General features: G+C 47.4%; 1 protein-coding gene across 8 annotated transcripts in view; it reads right to left on the bottom strand.

The window, feature by feature from the left end:
• Positions 1-15,002, bottom strand: part of PLEKHH1 (pleckstrin homology, MyTH4 and FERM domain containing H1) — a 101,004-nt gene that overhangs the window by 57,382 nt on the left and 28,620 nt on the right. For 6 of the 8 annotated variants that reach the window (XM_075927390.1, XM_075927391.1, XM_075927388.1 and 3 more), the window contains exons 6-8: positions 13,683-13,764; positions 5,660-5,752; positions 2,256-3,262 (exon numbers count right to left, since the gene is read on the bottom strand). In XM_075927390.1, coding sequence (XP_075783505.1) covers positions 2,256-3,262; positions 5,660-5,752; positions 13,683-13,764 — 1,182 coding nt within the window. The remainder of the gene's footprint in view (positions 1-2,255; positions 3,263-5,659; positions 5,753-13,682; positions 13,765-15,002) is intronic. The other 2 variants (XM_014568639.3, XM_006113393.4) reach the window with 2 other exon arrangements.

Below are 15,002 nucleotides of genomic sequence, written 5' to 3'. Positions count from 1 at the left end.
GCTGGGAACAAAATGGAGCTGCAGTGGGAGCTAGAGTTGAGCTGGATACAGAGTACGGCTAGGTGGTGCTCCCTCCCCACCCCCTAGGGAGAATAGCCTACTCCCCTCCCAGTCCTCCACACTGCCCTAGGATTTGGGGACAACTGGTTCAAATGACTCAACTGACTCAGTGACAAAGTGTCATGTTACAGGATTGTAAAGTGAGCAGACAGATCACTGCTGCACCTACCGGTGGTGTTTGCCCCAAATTCTGTACAAAATGGGCCATGTGAGATGTCAAATGAAAGCTTATGCTCTACTGATTCTGTGTATGATACTCATGTACTTGTATAATTTTTGTATGTGAAGTTATGAATATGGGTTCTGTTCTTGTATTTTAAACGTTCTCTGTCTGGGAGGAGCAATGGGCCTGGACTGCCTGTTGTGAGCAAGGATTGTTCAGTGAATGGCTGTGTTAACTGGACAATGGCTCTCAGAGTGGCCAATACACACCTGAGGAATGTGTCTGGAAGCTTGAAGACCAGCCAGTGCATAATGGCTACTTGCATGTGAAACACAGACAGGTCACTTGATCATGTGACCAGCTCCAGTTTGGGAGACACCAGGAATATAAAAGTATCATGAGGCTGTCTCCATCTTGTCATCAATCCTGCTCCCGATTTCCAGATGCATTCTTGCAAGGGACAGAGCCAGGAAGGATTTGCTGACCTGTTCTGATTCAGAATGTACACCAAAGACTTTTAAGCTGGCAGTTTATAACATCTCTTCTAAGAGCCAACATCAAGAACTTGGTGATGGTTAAAAAGAATACATTCCATACATCAATCTCACTCTCTACCTTTTCTTTCTTTTACTAATAAACATTTAGATTTTAGATTCTAAAGGATTGGCCCAGTGTGCTCTTGTGGGCAAGATCTAAAGTGTAAATTAGCCTGGGACTGCAGCTGGTTCTTTGGGACCGGGAGGATCTGTTCGGAGTTGGTGAGATAGGGTTTTATAACCTAACTCCTGTGTGTAAGATCTGGGCTGATTGTGGCACAGGGAAAGCTGGGGTATCTGAGGGGTTTTCCTTGTGAGGCTTCAGGCTGCCCAGACTGGCAGCTGAAGTGCTCTGTGTGACTGGTTTGTGGCCTATTTGGAAAAGGTCTCCAGTTGAAGGCTGTAAGTAGACCTGGCTTTGAGCAATTCACCCTGAGCTAAGGCCCTCAGCAGTGCCCAGACCTGGCCTGGTCCATCACACAAAGGCAGGGATAGAATCCAGTCCTCCAGGTCACAATTTAACAGCCTTAACCATGAGACTATCTTTTCTCTTCCTGCACTCCTCTGCCCATTCACCACACATCTCGCAAATTCTGCAACAAAAGTCAGGCAGGAATCCTACAAACAGCTTCCTTCACAATGCAACCCTGATTCACCCCCAGCGTAAGTCCCCAGTGAAATGAGGCAGAAGTCCTGTAGAAAAAATTGTATGTGATCATGTAATTAAAGGCTACGTCTGTACTACAAGGGGGGAGCATGACTTCCAGCATGTGTACCCATACTCAAGCTAGCTCAATGACAGCAAGTGTATACGAGCTGGGAATCACATCCCTCCCTCATAGCACAGAATTAACTGATCGTATATTAAAGCAAATGTGCAAAGGAGCCAAATTAAGGTTGCACAAGCAACCTTAATTCTGCCCTCCTCTAACTTTTGAGGGCTTGACTTCCCAACCTTTTTCTTTTAATGAAGTTTGTGTATGTATTTTTTTTAAAGAAACTGAATAAATATCTGCATGGTTCATCAGCAAGGTTCAGACATTTAATTCTATTTCAGATTCTGGAGGGAACTCAGGGAAATGTTTTCTAGTGGTAACAGTTCCTTCTGACCCAGTCTCCTACAACTGTCTGTCCCAGTGCTCTCCCTTTCCCTACTAAGGATGAACCTTCAACTGCAGATTTGCAATTCTTGATTTATGAGTTTGATCTTCCACCATTAATGTTTCTTTACTGGGAATTTTTTCCAATGAGTCTTTTTTTCTTTTTTTAAAGAAAGGACGAAGAATAAAAACTGCCCATGTGACCAGTATGTTCCATTATCTGGAGCTACTTGATAACTTGTGAAGGCAGCTGACTTTAAACTAAAGATGCCAGGAACCAAGGTCACCATAACCTTTCACCTAGGCAACTCAGGCCCAACCATTACTGACAAACGCACCCAAGTACACATGAGAAGTGAGCAGAACAGAATTTGTTGTGCTACCTGCATTTCTTACCCAGGATGGAAACCTGTGCAGTGGCGGAGTGGGAGGTTTGCCCCCTCGGTCTAGTGGTCCAGCTTCAGAATTCCCACATTCATTTTTGCCTGAACCAGGATGCTGATCAGTCTCCACACCCATCCCAGTCTCTTCCCCCACTGGGCATCCTTCTGTCTCCATCTTCTCTAGAAGATCATCACCATCAATGTCTGTCTCTTCCACTGGTGCTGGGCAGAGAGTTGAGGCTGTTATGGGCTGGAAGGTGCCAATCTCTATGCTTGTAATGTGATGGAAGCGATGAGCACCTGGCTGGGGCTGGCTGTAATGTCTCTTTGCTAGCTGGATACTGTCTCTTGGGGAGCTGGGTGTCCGGATTTTGGGGAGAGTCATACTATTGCTCAGGCCACATTCCCTCCCTGGAAAACTTGGCTGTGTTGAAGTGATGGATGATGGCAAACCCAGTCTTGGCTCCGCTGTTGGGAGACAGCCATAAGGGATACTTATCTCCCCTGAGGACGAGGAGTCCAGCCTATGGGAGCGGAACTTGGCACTTAGCTCATCTGAGGAGTTGCCCAGCTCTGATGCCCTCTGCTCTAAAGTGCTAAGAGAGTTCTGGTTTCTCCCCAAGGAAGACTGGAAAGCCAGGGCATCAAGGACACTTGTGGACTCAACTGTAGGGTCCTGTAATGTGGGATCAGGACATCCTGAGCTGGTGTCAGAGATTACAGTACAGAATGCATCTTTCTCTACAGTGGGCTTCCAATTCGATGAATCGGGAATGACCCTCAGCATGTTCTGGGAGGACAGTGATTTACTGGCTTCTTTTGCAAGGGAGGCTTCGTCAACAAGAATCGTAGTTGGTGTAGGGGGAACATGTTTTGCTCTTCCCTGACACTCCTGCTTAACACCCATGCCAAGGAGAAAAGAATTCTGGGCTGGTTTCTCAAGCAAGGATGACAAAAGTGTTCTGGGCACCAAAGGGCTATTGCTCCAAAGAGATTCAATGGGAGGAATGTTTGTCAGATCTAAAAAGAGAAAAAGGGTGTTTAGTGCCTTTAGGTTGTCCTAATAAGTAACACTTCGGACAAAAACAAACTCCTGTCAGACATTCCACTTGGTATGTCTACACTACATACGAGGGCAAGCCTCTCAGCACCGATCCACAGACGTACGGCAGCAGGGCTAACATACTTTAGTGTTCTAAAACAGTGCTTAATTTGTGCCAGGCTGAGCCCTGGTACTATGAGCTTGCCACGTCAGTTATGAAAGAAAAAATAAATAAACAAACAAACAAATAAATAAAACAAAACCAGTTTGAGTCCCAGGACCTGACTGCTTGAGCTGCAGCACCTTTTTCATTACAAATTAAGCACTGACTAAAAATAACTGTGTAGATGTGGTAGTACAAGTCTTTGGACCAGGCTAAGAGGCTCATTATCCGATGCAGGGCAGAATACATCTTGAAACAGAGCAATGGTCCAACGATAACAGTGTGTTTTTTCCTGACAGCAGCCAATAGCCAGTGGATCAGATGGCAGAGAAATGCCACCAGTAACTTATATGCCCATGCAACATGTCATAGGTGAGTTAATGGGCCAGAACCACAGCTGGTGTAGCTTTTTGACTTCAGTGACGCTACACTACATTAAATGAGCAGAGCATCTGGGCCAATTTCCTTCTATCCCCAGATGGCAATCAGTGGATGCCTTGAAGCATGAAGATTTGAGAACTTTTGTTAACTATTACCTTTATAATCTTTCTAAACTATTTTCCCCAGTGCTACATGTGGTAGCAAGTCTTAAGTGTATAGTATGATTTGTTCATAAGAATTTCCATGTTTAGGTTCATGTTTTCATTCCATGTGTGGTTGTGTTACAGAATAACATTTCTGTGGAATAAACAGAAATGCTGCGTTGGCCTTTCAAATTTCCTTTATTTCATACCTAAAAATATCTCTGCTGTCACTTCTTTCTTTTCTCCGTTCCATACTGTGCTGTCTTTGAAATGATCTGAACTCTACAGATATCTTCTAATTGCATCACTGAGGGTATGGAGAAGGATGGCATACCCTTACTCAGCTAACAGGAGATATGGCCTACAAATTCCTCTAAGTCAGGGACATCCATGTACCTGCTCAGTGCCTCTTGCCTTTATGGGAACATGCAGGATTGTGGGCTGTATGAACTATCCAGCAGTCACTGACCTTGCTCCTGCCCTCAGGAGATGTAGAGTGAGTGTTAGACAGTGGGGGGGAATTGTGAGTAGGTTAGTGGTGACAGAGATAATAATAATAATTTGCATTTATGTGGAGCTGGTTGACCAAATTAATACCTAAATATGCTTTACCAAGTTGGTAAAATAAGAAGAGACTTGCTCCAAGGTCACACAATGGCTACGTCTACACTGGCCCCTCTTCCGTAAGGGGCATGTAAATTTCAAGAGTCGTCGTAGGGAAATCCGCGGGGGATTTAAATATCCCCCGCGGCATTTAAATAAAAATGTCCGCCGCTTTTTTCCGGCTTTTAAAAAAGCCGGAAAAGAGCGTCTAGACTGGCCCCGATCCTCCGGAAAAAGTGCCCTTTTCCGGAGGCTCTTATTCTTACTTCAAAGTAAGAATAAGAGCCTCCGGAAAAGGGCACTTTTTCCGGAGGATCGGGGCCAGTCTAGACGCTCTTTTCCGGCTTTTTTAAAAGCCGGAAAAAAGCGGCGGACATTTTTATTTAAATGCCGCGGGGGATATTTAAATCCCCCGCGGATTTCCCTACGACGACTCTTGAAATTTACATGCCCCTTACGGAAGAGGGGCCAGTGTAGACTTAGCCAATAAGTCTATGGAGGGAACTGATCCATGGTGCTGTGTCTCTTAGTACTGTGGTTAGGCCATTAGCTCCTAGCTATTCCAATGGGAGAACTGGTATTAACCATTCACTGAATGCCCATGGAGCTGGTAAAGGAACAGCACCTCCAGCATCAGCTATCCTGATTCTTCTCTTAAGTACCGAGCCTGAGCTCAACAATGCATTTATGTGCATTTGGAAAAGGAAGTGCAGAAACTGCTCCATGAATCTCTCTAGGCCAGATCCATGAGGGTTTCATTCTTTCTGCTCAGGAAGGCCAAGGAACTAATCTGGCCCCTCATCTTTTTAATCTTTTCTCAGATTAAAACTCACACCCAACCCCTAAATGTCTAATAATTTCAGAAGCTCCTCTCTAGACTTTTTGCAAAATCCTGACAGACTACACATTTTTGTGTAGTGTCTGCAAAAGACTGGGAAATTACATGGATCATTGCAGGTCTTCTGATAACCTTGACACTGTTATTGAGATTCAAAGATGTCTTAGAAAGAAATTATATCTACAAATATCCAGGAATAACAATAGATAATTGATAATGATGTCAGAGTATCACAGATGTCACAAACCTTGGTCGTCTGACAGCAGCAGGGGTGGACTGGCTCGGCAGGCTACCGGGAATTTCCCGGTGGGCCGTCCTCCGAAGGGCTGGCTGGTGGCTGCTGGAGGAGGAGGGGGATTGTGACGGGGCACCATAGCCCCGCACTTTAAATTCCCCGGTGCCGGCCGTGTACTGGGTACGGTGGGGCCGAGGGAGCATATGTGCAGCGTGCTCAAATGCCACACAACAGCTGAGAGGGGAGACGCCTGGGCGTGGTGTGATGTCACGGCCCGGGGCTTTAAAACCACCTGGCCCGGAGTTGCACCCCGTGGCCCAGCTCCAGGCCCGGCACATGGTCTGGAGCCTCGGAAGCAGTTGGGGCCAGGGCTGCGGAGACTTCTGGGGCCCCGATCACAGACTCCAGCCCCGCAAACTGGACGGCAGAAAGTGGGGGAGGGGATGCGGGAAAAATAGGGGGAAGGGGTGGGAGAGAAAGGGGCTTGTGCTGAGGGGAGGGGGGCAGGGCAGGAGAAGAAAGGGGAAGGCAGAAAGGGAAAGCATGGAAAAGAGACAAATGCCCGGGGGCCAAGTGGAGACAATGAGGAAAAGGGCAGGAGGGGAGGTGTCAGTGGGAGGGGGGACAGGGTGATGCTGGGAGGGGAGAGGGTAAGGGCATTGGGGGCTAGAGGGGAAGGAGGAGGTGCTGGGAGAAGGCTTGAAAGAAGGGGTGGGCATGAGGAAGACGGGGATGGAGCAAGTCATGTGTGAGGGCAAAGAGGGGCATAAGGGAAATGGGGGCAGAGGGTGGTGAGGAGGTGGGAATCAGGGAAAAAGAGGGCAAAGGGGGCAGGGACAGTGAGGGAAAGGGAAGGCACCAGGAGGGTGCAGGTGCCAGGGGTGAAGCAGAAGGGCAGACGCCTGCAGGGGAGGGACCAGCACCAGAGGAGAGAGGCAGGGCAGGTGTGTAGAGGGAGGTGTTAGGAGAGGGGACGAGGAAGGGTAACTCACATGAACAGAGTGTGGCTACTGGAGGAATAGGCATAGGGGGGAGAGAAGGGCTGGTGGAGGGGGGCAGGTCTCAGGAGGGCAGTGAAACCAGGGGAGCTGATGGAGCAAGGGGAGGAGACATGGCAGCAGAGGGAAAGGTAGAGGTTTATAAGATATTCATTAATAACTTGGGCGCCACAGTGGCACATCCAAACAAGCCACATGAACTTCGTACTGGTGCACAACACAAAATTCATTCTGCTCATGGGAGGAAACTCTTAGAGGGAACACTTCCCCCAACCTCTCCGCCCTCTCTGACCCTGAGTTAATGTCACACACATTGGGTTAATGCAATTGCAGGATAGTTGCATGAGGGGGGTTTGTTGGGGGCCAAACTAATCCGTACTGGTAGGAGGATGGTGGGAAAAGTCCTTAGAGAGGTGTCACATGACACCTTTTACTTCTGGTCATGTGTCCATCTTGCCCCGAGAATGTTACCTCCAGAGGCCTGGCTAATGGGAGTCAGGGGGTGTGGCTAATTGGGGGTCAGGGGTGTGGTTAACAGGGGTCAGAGGTGTGGCTAATGGGGGGGTCAAAAAGTAAATTTTTAAAAAATTCTTTGATGTGAAAAAGTGGGCCGTTCTCAACCCATTTCCCTGGCCTATTTTGATTGCCAGTCCGCCCCTGGCCGGCAGAGTTTACAAGGTGAATGCAAATTGACACAGCACACAGATGGAGGACAGGACAAAGGGCAAGGGAAATCACTGCTGATTGTGGAGAGAATCAGGATCTGATCTGCAAAGCAGTGAAACATTGAGATTTCTGTCTACACTTTGTGGCAAGGGCCCCTCTTCTCCAAGCCACTACTGGGGTTTTGCAGCGGGTCTCAGTGGTAGGGAGCCCAAGCCAGGGGCCCACAGGCTCCCTCCCCTGCTGCCTTTACCTAATGCTGGTCCAACTTGTTCTCTCCTTTTCTTCCTCTCTGCCTCTCCACCACCTTCCTTTCGTCCTCTCACTCCTCTCCCTAGCCTCCAACTGATGAGGCTTTTAAAGGCCCTCAGAGAGTCAGCAGAGAAGTCAGCTGGCCCCAATTTGCCTGAGCCAGCTCCCTCCCAGCTGCACCTAATTGTGCTGCAGTTCTCTGCTTTTCTAACAGGAGTTTTTCCCTTTTGGGCTGCCTTTTTGCCTCTCTGCAGCAGCTCCCTGGCCTGACCCTGTCACAACTTCTAAGTTTAAAGTGCAGCTATGGCAGCATTTTAATGTGGTCACAGCTGTAGGTAAAATAGTGATAGAAATGTAGCCGTGTTAGTCTGGTGTAGCTGAAACAAAATACAGGACTATGTAGCACTTTAAAGACTAACAAGATGGTTTATTAGATGATGAGCTTCCGTATCCTTTGGTATATATGGTTGTGACTATTTTCTTCCACTATTTGATCTGAGGAAGTGGGTCTGACCCACGAAAGCTCATCATCTAATAAACCATCTTGTTAGTCTTTAGTGCGCTACATAGTCCTGTATTTTGTTTCAGCTGTAGGTAAACTACCTCTATGAGGGTAGTAGCTAATACCAGTGGGAGCGTGACTCCCAGCGATGGGAGCTTGTTTCAGCTTCCTACATTCAGGGGTGTATTTCTTCACACCCCGAGTGAGAAAGTTACAGCGCAATAACGTGACCAAGTAGATAGGCACTGAGTGTCATGGAACTTAATTCTTAGGATCCTAGAAAAATCACAGGAATACACTGCAATCCACAAAGACTGAGTTAAATGCCTAAGGTTCCTTTACAATGCATGGGGAGAGATAAGACACCTAAGGTGATCCACAAAGCCAGCATGCTAGATATGGTGCCACCTAAGCTAGTTAATGGGAGATGTCAATGACAGGATGGGCTCGTCTACACTGGCCCCTTTTCCGGAAGGGGCATGTTAATTTCAACTATCGTAGTAGGGAAATCCGCGGGGGATTTAAATATCCCCCGCGGCATTTAAATAAAAATGTCCGCCGCTTTTTTCCGGCTTTTAGAAAAGCCGGAAAAAAGCGTCTACACTGGCCCCGATCCTCCGGAAAAAGCGCCCTTTTCAAAGTAGGAATAAGAGCCTCCGGAAAAGGGCGCTTTTTCCGGAGGATCGGGGCCAGTGTAGATGCTTTTTTCCAGCTTTTCTAAAAGCCGGAAAAAAGCGGCGGACATTTTTATTTAAATGCCGCGGGGGATATTTAAATCCCCCGCGGATTTCCCTACTACGATAGTTGAAATTAACATGCCCCTTCCGGAAAAGGGGCCAGTGTAGACGTAGCCAACGTGTGCAAGCCCCACCACTCTTAAGGTATTCCACACTTCAATTTGGGCTACAGAGGCACCTATGTGAAGTCAGGTAGATTATATGCCTCTGTGTTTCTTGCAACTTGCTTCACTCCACACAAAACAGCCAAACGACAAGGGCGGGGTGCTGCCACCTGCCTTATGACTTTTAGCCCAACGGTTAGAACACTCACCTGGGATGTGGGAAATCCAGGTTCAGGTTGCCCCTCTCTGCAAGAGGGGTACAAAGAATTTGAACAGGCAGCTCTAAGGGTACGTCTAAATAGCATTGCTTTTTCGGGATACCGGAAGTATCCCAAAATAGCAATGCTACGTCTTTAAAAGCCCCTGCTATTTCCCGAAATAGTGGGTGCGCTATTCAGGCATCCCTGTAATCCTCGTTCCACGAGGGTTAAGAGACTTGTCGGAATGGTGCCTTATTTTGAAATTTGGCATTGTGTAGACAACACCAAATTTCAAAATAAGCTCTTTCGATTTAGACTCGGAATAAGCTATGCAATTTGTGTAGCTTATTCAGACAGAGGAGTACTGTCTAGACCAGGGTTGGGCAAAAGAGCCTCTGCAGGCCAGTCTGCCATGCAGGTTAATCCAGCCTGCGGAGGCCCTGCCGCTCCCCCGCCCCCAGGCCAATTAGCGTCTGGTTGTGGGGTAGCACATGAAATTTCCTCCCGCCATGGCAGGACCACGAAGCACTTTGAAGCACCATGCGCTCCTCGCAGGGTGGGAGGAGATGTCACGCGCTCCCCCATCCCCAAGCCCTGACTGGCCTGGGGGGTGGAAAGAGCGTGCAAAGTTTCCTCTGCCCTCCCCCCCCCAACCCTGAGAGGAGTGCGCGGCACCTCAAAGTGCCATATGCTCACGCAGGGTGAAGGAAGCCTGACTGGCCTGGGGGCGCGGGGAGAGCACAAAGCCTCCTCCCACCCTGTGAGGAGTGTGTAGCACTTTGAAGTGCCACATGTTCCTTGCAGGGTGGGGGTAGGCAGCTTTGCGCGCTCCCCAGGCCAATTGGTGTCCTTCAAAGTGCCATGTGCTCCTTGCAGGGCGGGAGGGGGTGGAGGAGCGTGCAAAGCCTCCTCCCACCCTGCCAGAGGTGTCTAGAGGGATGTGGGGGCAAAGGGGCTCCCCCATCCTCAGACCAATCATGGTCTGCAGGTGGGCTACCCAAAAGCATTCTGACCCCGCCCCTTCCAGTTTAGGCCCTGCCCTGGAGTGGCCCAGAGCCACTTCACAAAATTTTGAAGTGGCCCCTGGGCAAAAATTATTGCCCACCCCTAGTCTACATGCACCCTAACTATTGAACTATCATGTGGGGCTCACTGAGTCTCTCCCCCTGAAGCTGGAATGAAGGAGTGATTGACACACTAACCAATGAGCTATAGAACCATCCTCACTTTTTTTCTCTCTCTGTCTCAATGACTGTTTAAGTGTTTAGCCATAATGGAACAGTCCTGGGACTTATGTATCTAAACCTAAGGGATAGGCTCCTAGGTTCCTTTGTGGATCTGGGCCTAAAATACACATTCTTGAGATCAGTCACAGGGTGACTGTCCCTTTAAGAGGATGCAGAGTCTGCTGCACCTGTGACTGATTATCTGCTGCCCAACCAGGTTTAAGGGAAGGCACCTGAGACAGGAGAAGGCAATAAGAGAGGAAGCTGCAAAACAGCTTGAGAAAGTAGGGGAATAAGACTGCAGCCTGCTCAGCCCAAGGGAAGAACAAGAAGCTGGAAGGCTTGGAGTCTTTCTTGCAAGAACAGCCAGGACTGAGTCTGAGACATGGGGAAGCAGGAGAAGATGCTGAATGGGTATGGGAGTGGCCCACGGAGAGAAGGATTATTAGGACTTAGCATTTATGAACTGAATATAGGTTTCCAGGATTCCAGACTGGTAGACTTATTTAAGAAGCCATGAAGATGGAAGGCAGTATGCTCTATTGCAGCAGTGCACAACCCGGGGGAGTCGCGGCTGTCTTCCAGGGGGTCGCAGTGCCTTGATCTGAGCCAGCCGGTATTTTCTCTGCCTGGCTCAGTGCCCGTACATAGGGTTGCCAGACGCTTTCATAAAAAAATACCGACCCCCCCCCCAGAAAAAACATGCCTGGAAAAAATTCTACTGAGCAAAAAAAAAAAAAAGGGGGGGGGGGAGAGGGCCAGAGTGCAGTCACAGCCCCTTTAATTCCTGGGCCATTCCCAACTTCCCCTACGAGCTGCACCGAATGTCCCAAGTGGCCTTCCATCAGGCGCCCGAGCCGAGCTACAGGAAAAACAAAAAATACTGGACATCTTAGATGTCCGGTATTTTCTGCATTTTTTTACCGGATGGAAGGCACAAATACTGGGCTGTCCAGTTCAATATTGGACACCTGGCAACCCTACCCATAGGGGGGAAGTGGCAGGAGCAGAGCAGCAATTAAAAGGGAGCGGAGTAGCAATTAACATTTTTTTTTTTTGCTCAATGAAAATTTTTCCTTCTGTCCGGCGGTCACGAATGCAAAAAGGTTGCTCACCCCTGCTCTATAGGGCAGCTATGTCCTCTGACTAAATATGATGGAACAAGGGCCATCAGTACCAGACCCTATAGACACAAAGAACAGCTTGTGATGCCTACCCAGTCCTAACACGATCCCTGTATAAATTCCCCTACCCCAACATCAGTGTAACTCTGCAAAAAAGCTATTAATATGAAATATTACTAGTGTGTTTCCAGGTTCCCAGGGATGACAGGGGATGTCAGTAGATGAAGCTGTTCATATCAGCATGGCTGGCTGCAAGAGATTTATCTGCCTACTGGGGCCTCTCAATTTAACGTGGCACAGTGAGTCTGTGCGGTTGGGTGGGCAGTGCTGAGCTGTCTGCTGCCCAATGGACTGGTACCCAGAGAACACTTAATACTAGATTATTCATGCAGCTTACCAGCCATTCTGTCTGTGTAAATAGCCAGAGGGGATGAGAGAAACTCACTTGAAAAGCACCTGACCGGAAGTGTGCTGGGATTTGGCAAGAACTTTCGCACAGTTTCCCTGGTGATGAAGGGGTGGGGACAGGGCATAGAACATCTCACTATGAGAGCTTAGCAGGACACAAATGCTCCCTATTGGCCTACTGCAAATGTAGGTCATTTGCTCCCATTTCTAGATTTTATTTTTTTAAATGCAATCAAGTTAAGGCTTGGGAAAAGGAAACTTCTTTTTAACAGTGAATTATTTTCTGATGAAAGGTGCTAGATTCACAGTCCTAGAAAAGAAAACTCTCTCTTTAGAAACAGAACAAGTCAGAGAGCTGGGAAAACATGCATAGTGGGGGCGCTGATGGCCACTGAACCAAACTGTAAACTCTGCATATGATGGAAACTATTTTAAGCAGGGGCGGGTGAAGGGGGGAGAGAAGATCCAGTTCCAGTACCTATGGAAGGGTATGTCTACACTAGCCCCCTAGTTCGAACTAGGGTGGCTAATGTAGGCATTTGAACTTGCAAATGAAGCCCGGGATATTTAAATAAACATTTGCATGTTCCCGGGCGGGCGCCATTTTTAAATCCCTTTAGTTCGAACTGACTGCCCGTGGCTACACGCGGCAGTCAGAAGTTAATCCGAACTAAGTCTTTAGTTCAGATTAACTGTTACACCTCATTGCAGGAGTAGTAACTGTTAATCCAAACTAAGGACTTAGTTCAAATTAACTTTTGACTGCCGCGTGTAGCCGCAGGCAGTCAGTTCGAACTAAGGGGATTTAAAAATGGCGCCCGCCCAGAAACATGCAAATGAAGCCCAGGATATTTAAATCCCGGACTTCATTTGCAAGTTCAAATGCCTACATTAGCCACCCTAGTTCGAACTAGGAGGCTAGTGTAGACATACCCAAACAGGTACATCAAAAGCATAAACAATATAAGCTTCTTCCACCATCATCTGCCAAAATGCCTCAGCTTTGTGCTACCAGGAACTAGGGATGTAAAAATCCCAATTAATCAATTAACTGGTTAAACGTCAGGTTAATCTAACGTTTAACTGACTAACTAGGATTCTGGGCAGGGGACTGCTCTAGCCCAGCTGGAGCAGCCCCCAGCCTTTTGGCTCCTGGCCCCACAGGACTGCCTGCTGCTCAGGGGCCTGGTGGGGATGGAGCAGCCTTCTGTGGGCCACAAGTGGGGGGGGCTGCTCCTGCGTAACCAGTTACCCGTTCACTTCCCTACAGGGCATGTGCTCCTCCAGAGCAACAGGGAAAGTTCAGTTTCCTTGGTTCAATCAGTTTTTACTTCCTCTCGGCTAACATGGTCAATAAGAAGTCCAATAGAGCCAGTTGTGACGGTGGCCCTCTGGCAATGTGGATGTCTCTATCTGGGGAGGAAGTTTAGTGAAATTCATCAAGGACTTGTTCTTAAACTACTAAGGTCAATAAAGGTTTTGCCAATGACAGCCTGAGCAAAAAGACAAGCCTATTAACTTGGCAGCAGTAGCCACCTCCTAAACAAGATATCCAAGAGTCAGTCTGCACTGGAAACCAACAAGCAACACTTACACTAAAAGCAACTTGCCTTCTATAGCTTCTGCCATCCAGATGGTTTTACAGACACTGATACAATTTAGCCTCACAGGTAAGTGTTGTTCACATTTCAAAAATGGACAAATTAAGGAACAGAGGTTATGCCACTTGTCCAAGTCATACTCACTACTCGATGGCTGCACTCCTGACTCACCAGTCCTCAGCTGGTGACAAGGTTACGATTCCAAAGTGAACATATTTACCTTGTAATGCATCCTGAAGGGCTTCAATTTGCTCTGTCAGCCTCTGATTACAGTTTTTCAGGTGGTAATTGTCTAGCTCAAGCTATGAAACAACAATAAGAAAAACTGAAAACAATAATTTAAACATTCTCCCCACCATCAAAAGTTTAGGTCTCTAACTGCAATTAAGTCTCACGCTAAGAACAAGAAAAAGAACTGATACATTTAACTTTAAGCTCGGATGCTCTTCTCAGCAGCAATTCCTGCCAGTTGGAATAGCTCTTCTGTACCTCCCCACTCTTCCTAAATATCCTTGGAAAACATCTTTTTTCTCTCCTGCATTGACCTCAAATTTAATTTTGCTATTATTTATAACTTACCTGTAAGATATTTTGGGAAACAACTGGAATGAAAGAGACAGCTAAACTATTATTACTTGGGAATGCAGCTTTTTTTCCCCTCTTGTACACAATGTAATGGGATACCCTCTGTGCCAGGAAGTACTGGGCAGGAAAGACATGAAGTTATCCCCCCCGCAAATATATGCTCAAGGGAAGGGAAAGAACACATCACAGAGAATAATCGATGCAGTTCTTAAGAGAATAGGGACTCTCACCCAAACATCAAGTTCCACAGGAAGAATCCCTGCTCCATCTATAAGTGTACAACAATTTCCTTCCTGAAACAAACTGAGAAATCCAACGTTTGGAGGGGTATGCGCAGCCTCACTCCCAGGAGTAAAGGGTTACTCAGTCTTTTAAAAAGTGCACTGAGCTGAGGCAGCAGGAATCTGATCCAGTGCTCACTGAAGTCAGGAGAAAGAACCCCACGGACTTCAGTGGGCATTGGAATAAAGGAAAAGCCCAGGCACAGAGAGGTGTTTGGAAGATGGGAACAGCAGACACGAGGGAATACCATGTTGCAGGAAAACAGTGTCAGAGAGAGTTATAACTTTAGGAGCAGGAAATAAAATGGCTATATCCTAGGTGCTGCTTTAGTGGGGTTCACAGGAGAAGGTGGTGGTAGTCTTTTGCTTTTTCTGAGTGAGAAAACAGTTTACCTCAAATTATGGTTCTTGCGAGTGGAAATCTGATCATGGCAATTCAGAACCAGGAGTTAGGTGTGAGTGAGTTAGGAAAACTTTGCCAAATCAGTAAATTATACAAAGTCACTAAGACAGAGGAACTGCACCTGCTTCATGAGCTGTGTGCTGTGGCAAATATGAACTCCTTTGGGGCAGTGAATATCTTGCTTTTATTGTCCATCCAAAGTGCTCAATAAGAAATTCCGGCAACATATAGAATCACCACTCCCAACTGCACATCTTAGAAGCTGACAACA

This window comes from Pelodiscus sinensis, chromosome 4, assembly GCF_049634645.1.
Source record: "Pelodiscus sinensis isolate JC-2024 chromosome 4, ASM4963464v1, whole genome shotgun sequence".
Classification (NCBI taxonomy): Eukaryota; Metazoa; Chordata; order Testudines; family Trionychidae; genus Pelodiscus; species Pelodiscus sinensis.
Note: the sequence above shows the minus strand (reverse complement) of the source record. Positions and strands in the feature narration are given on the sequence as shown.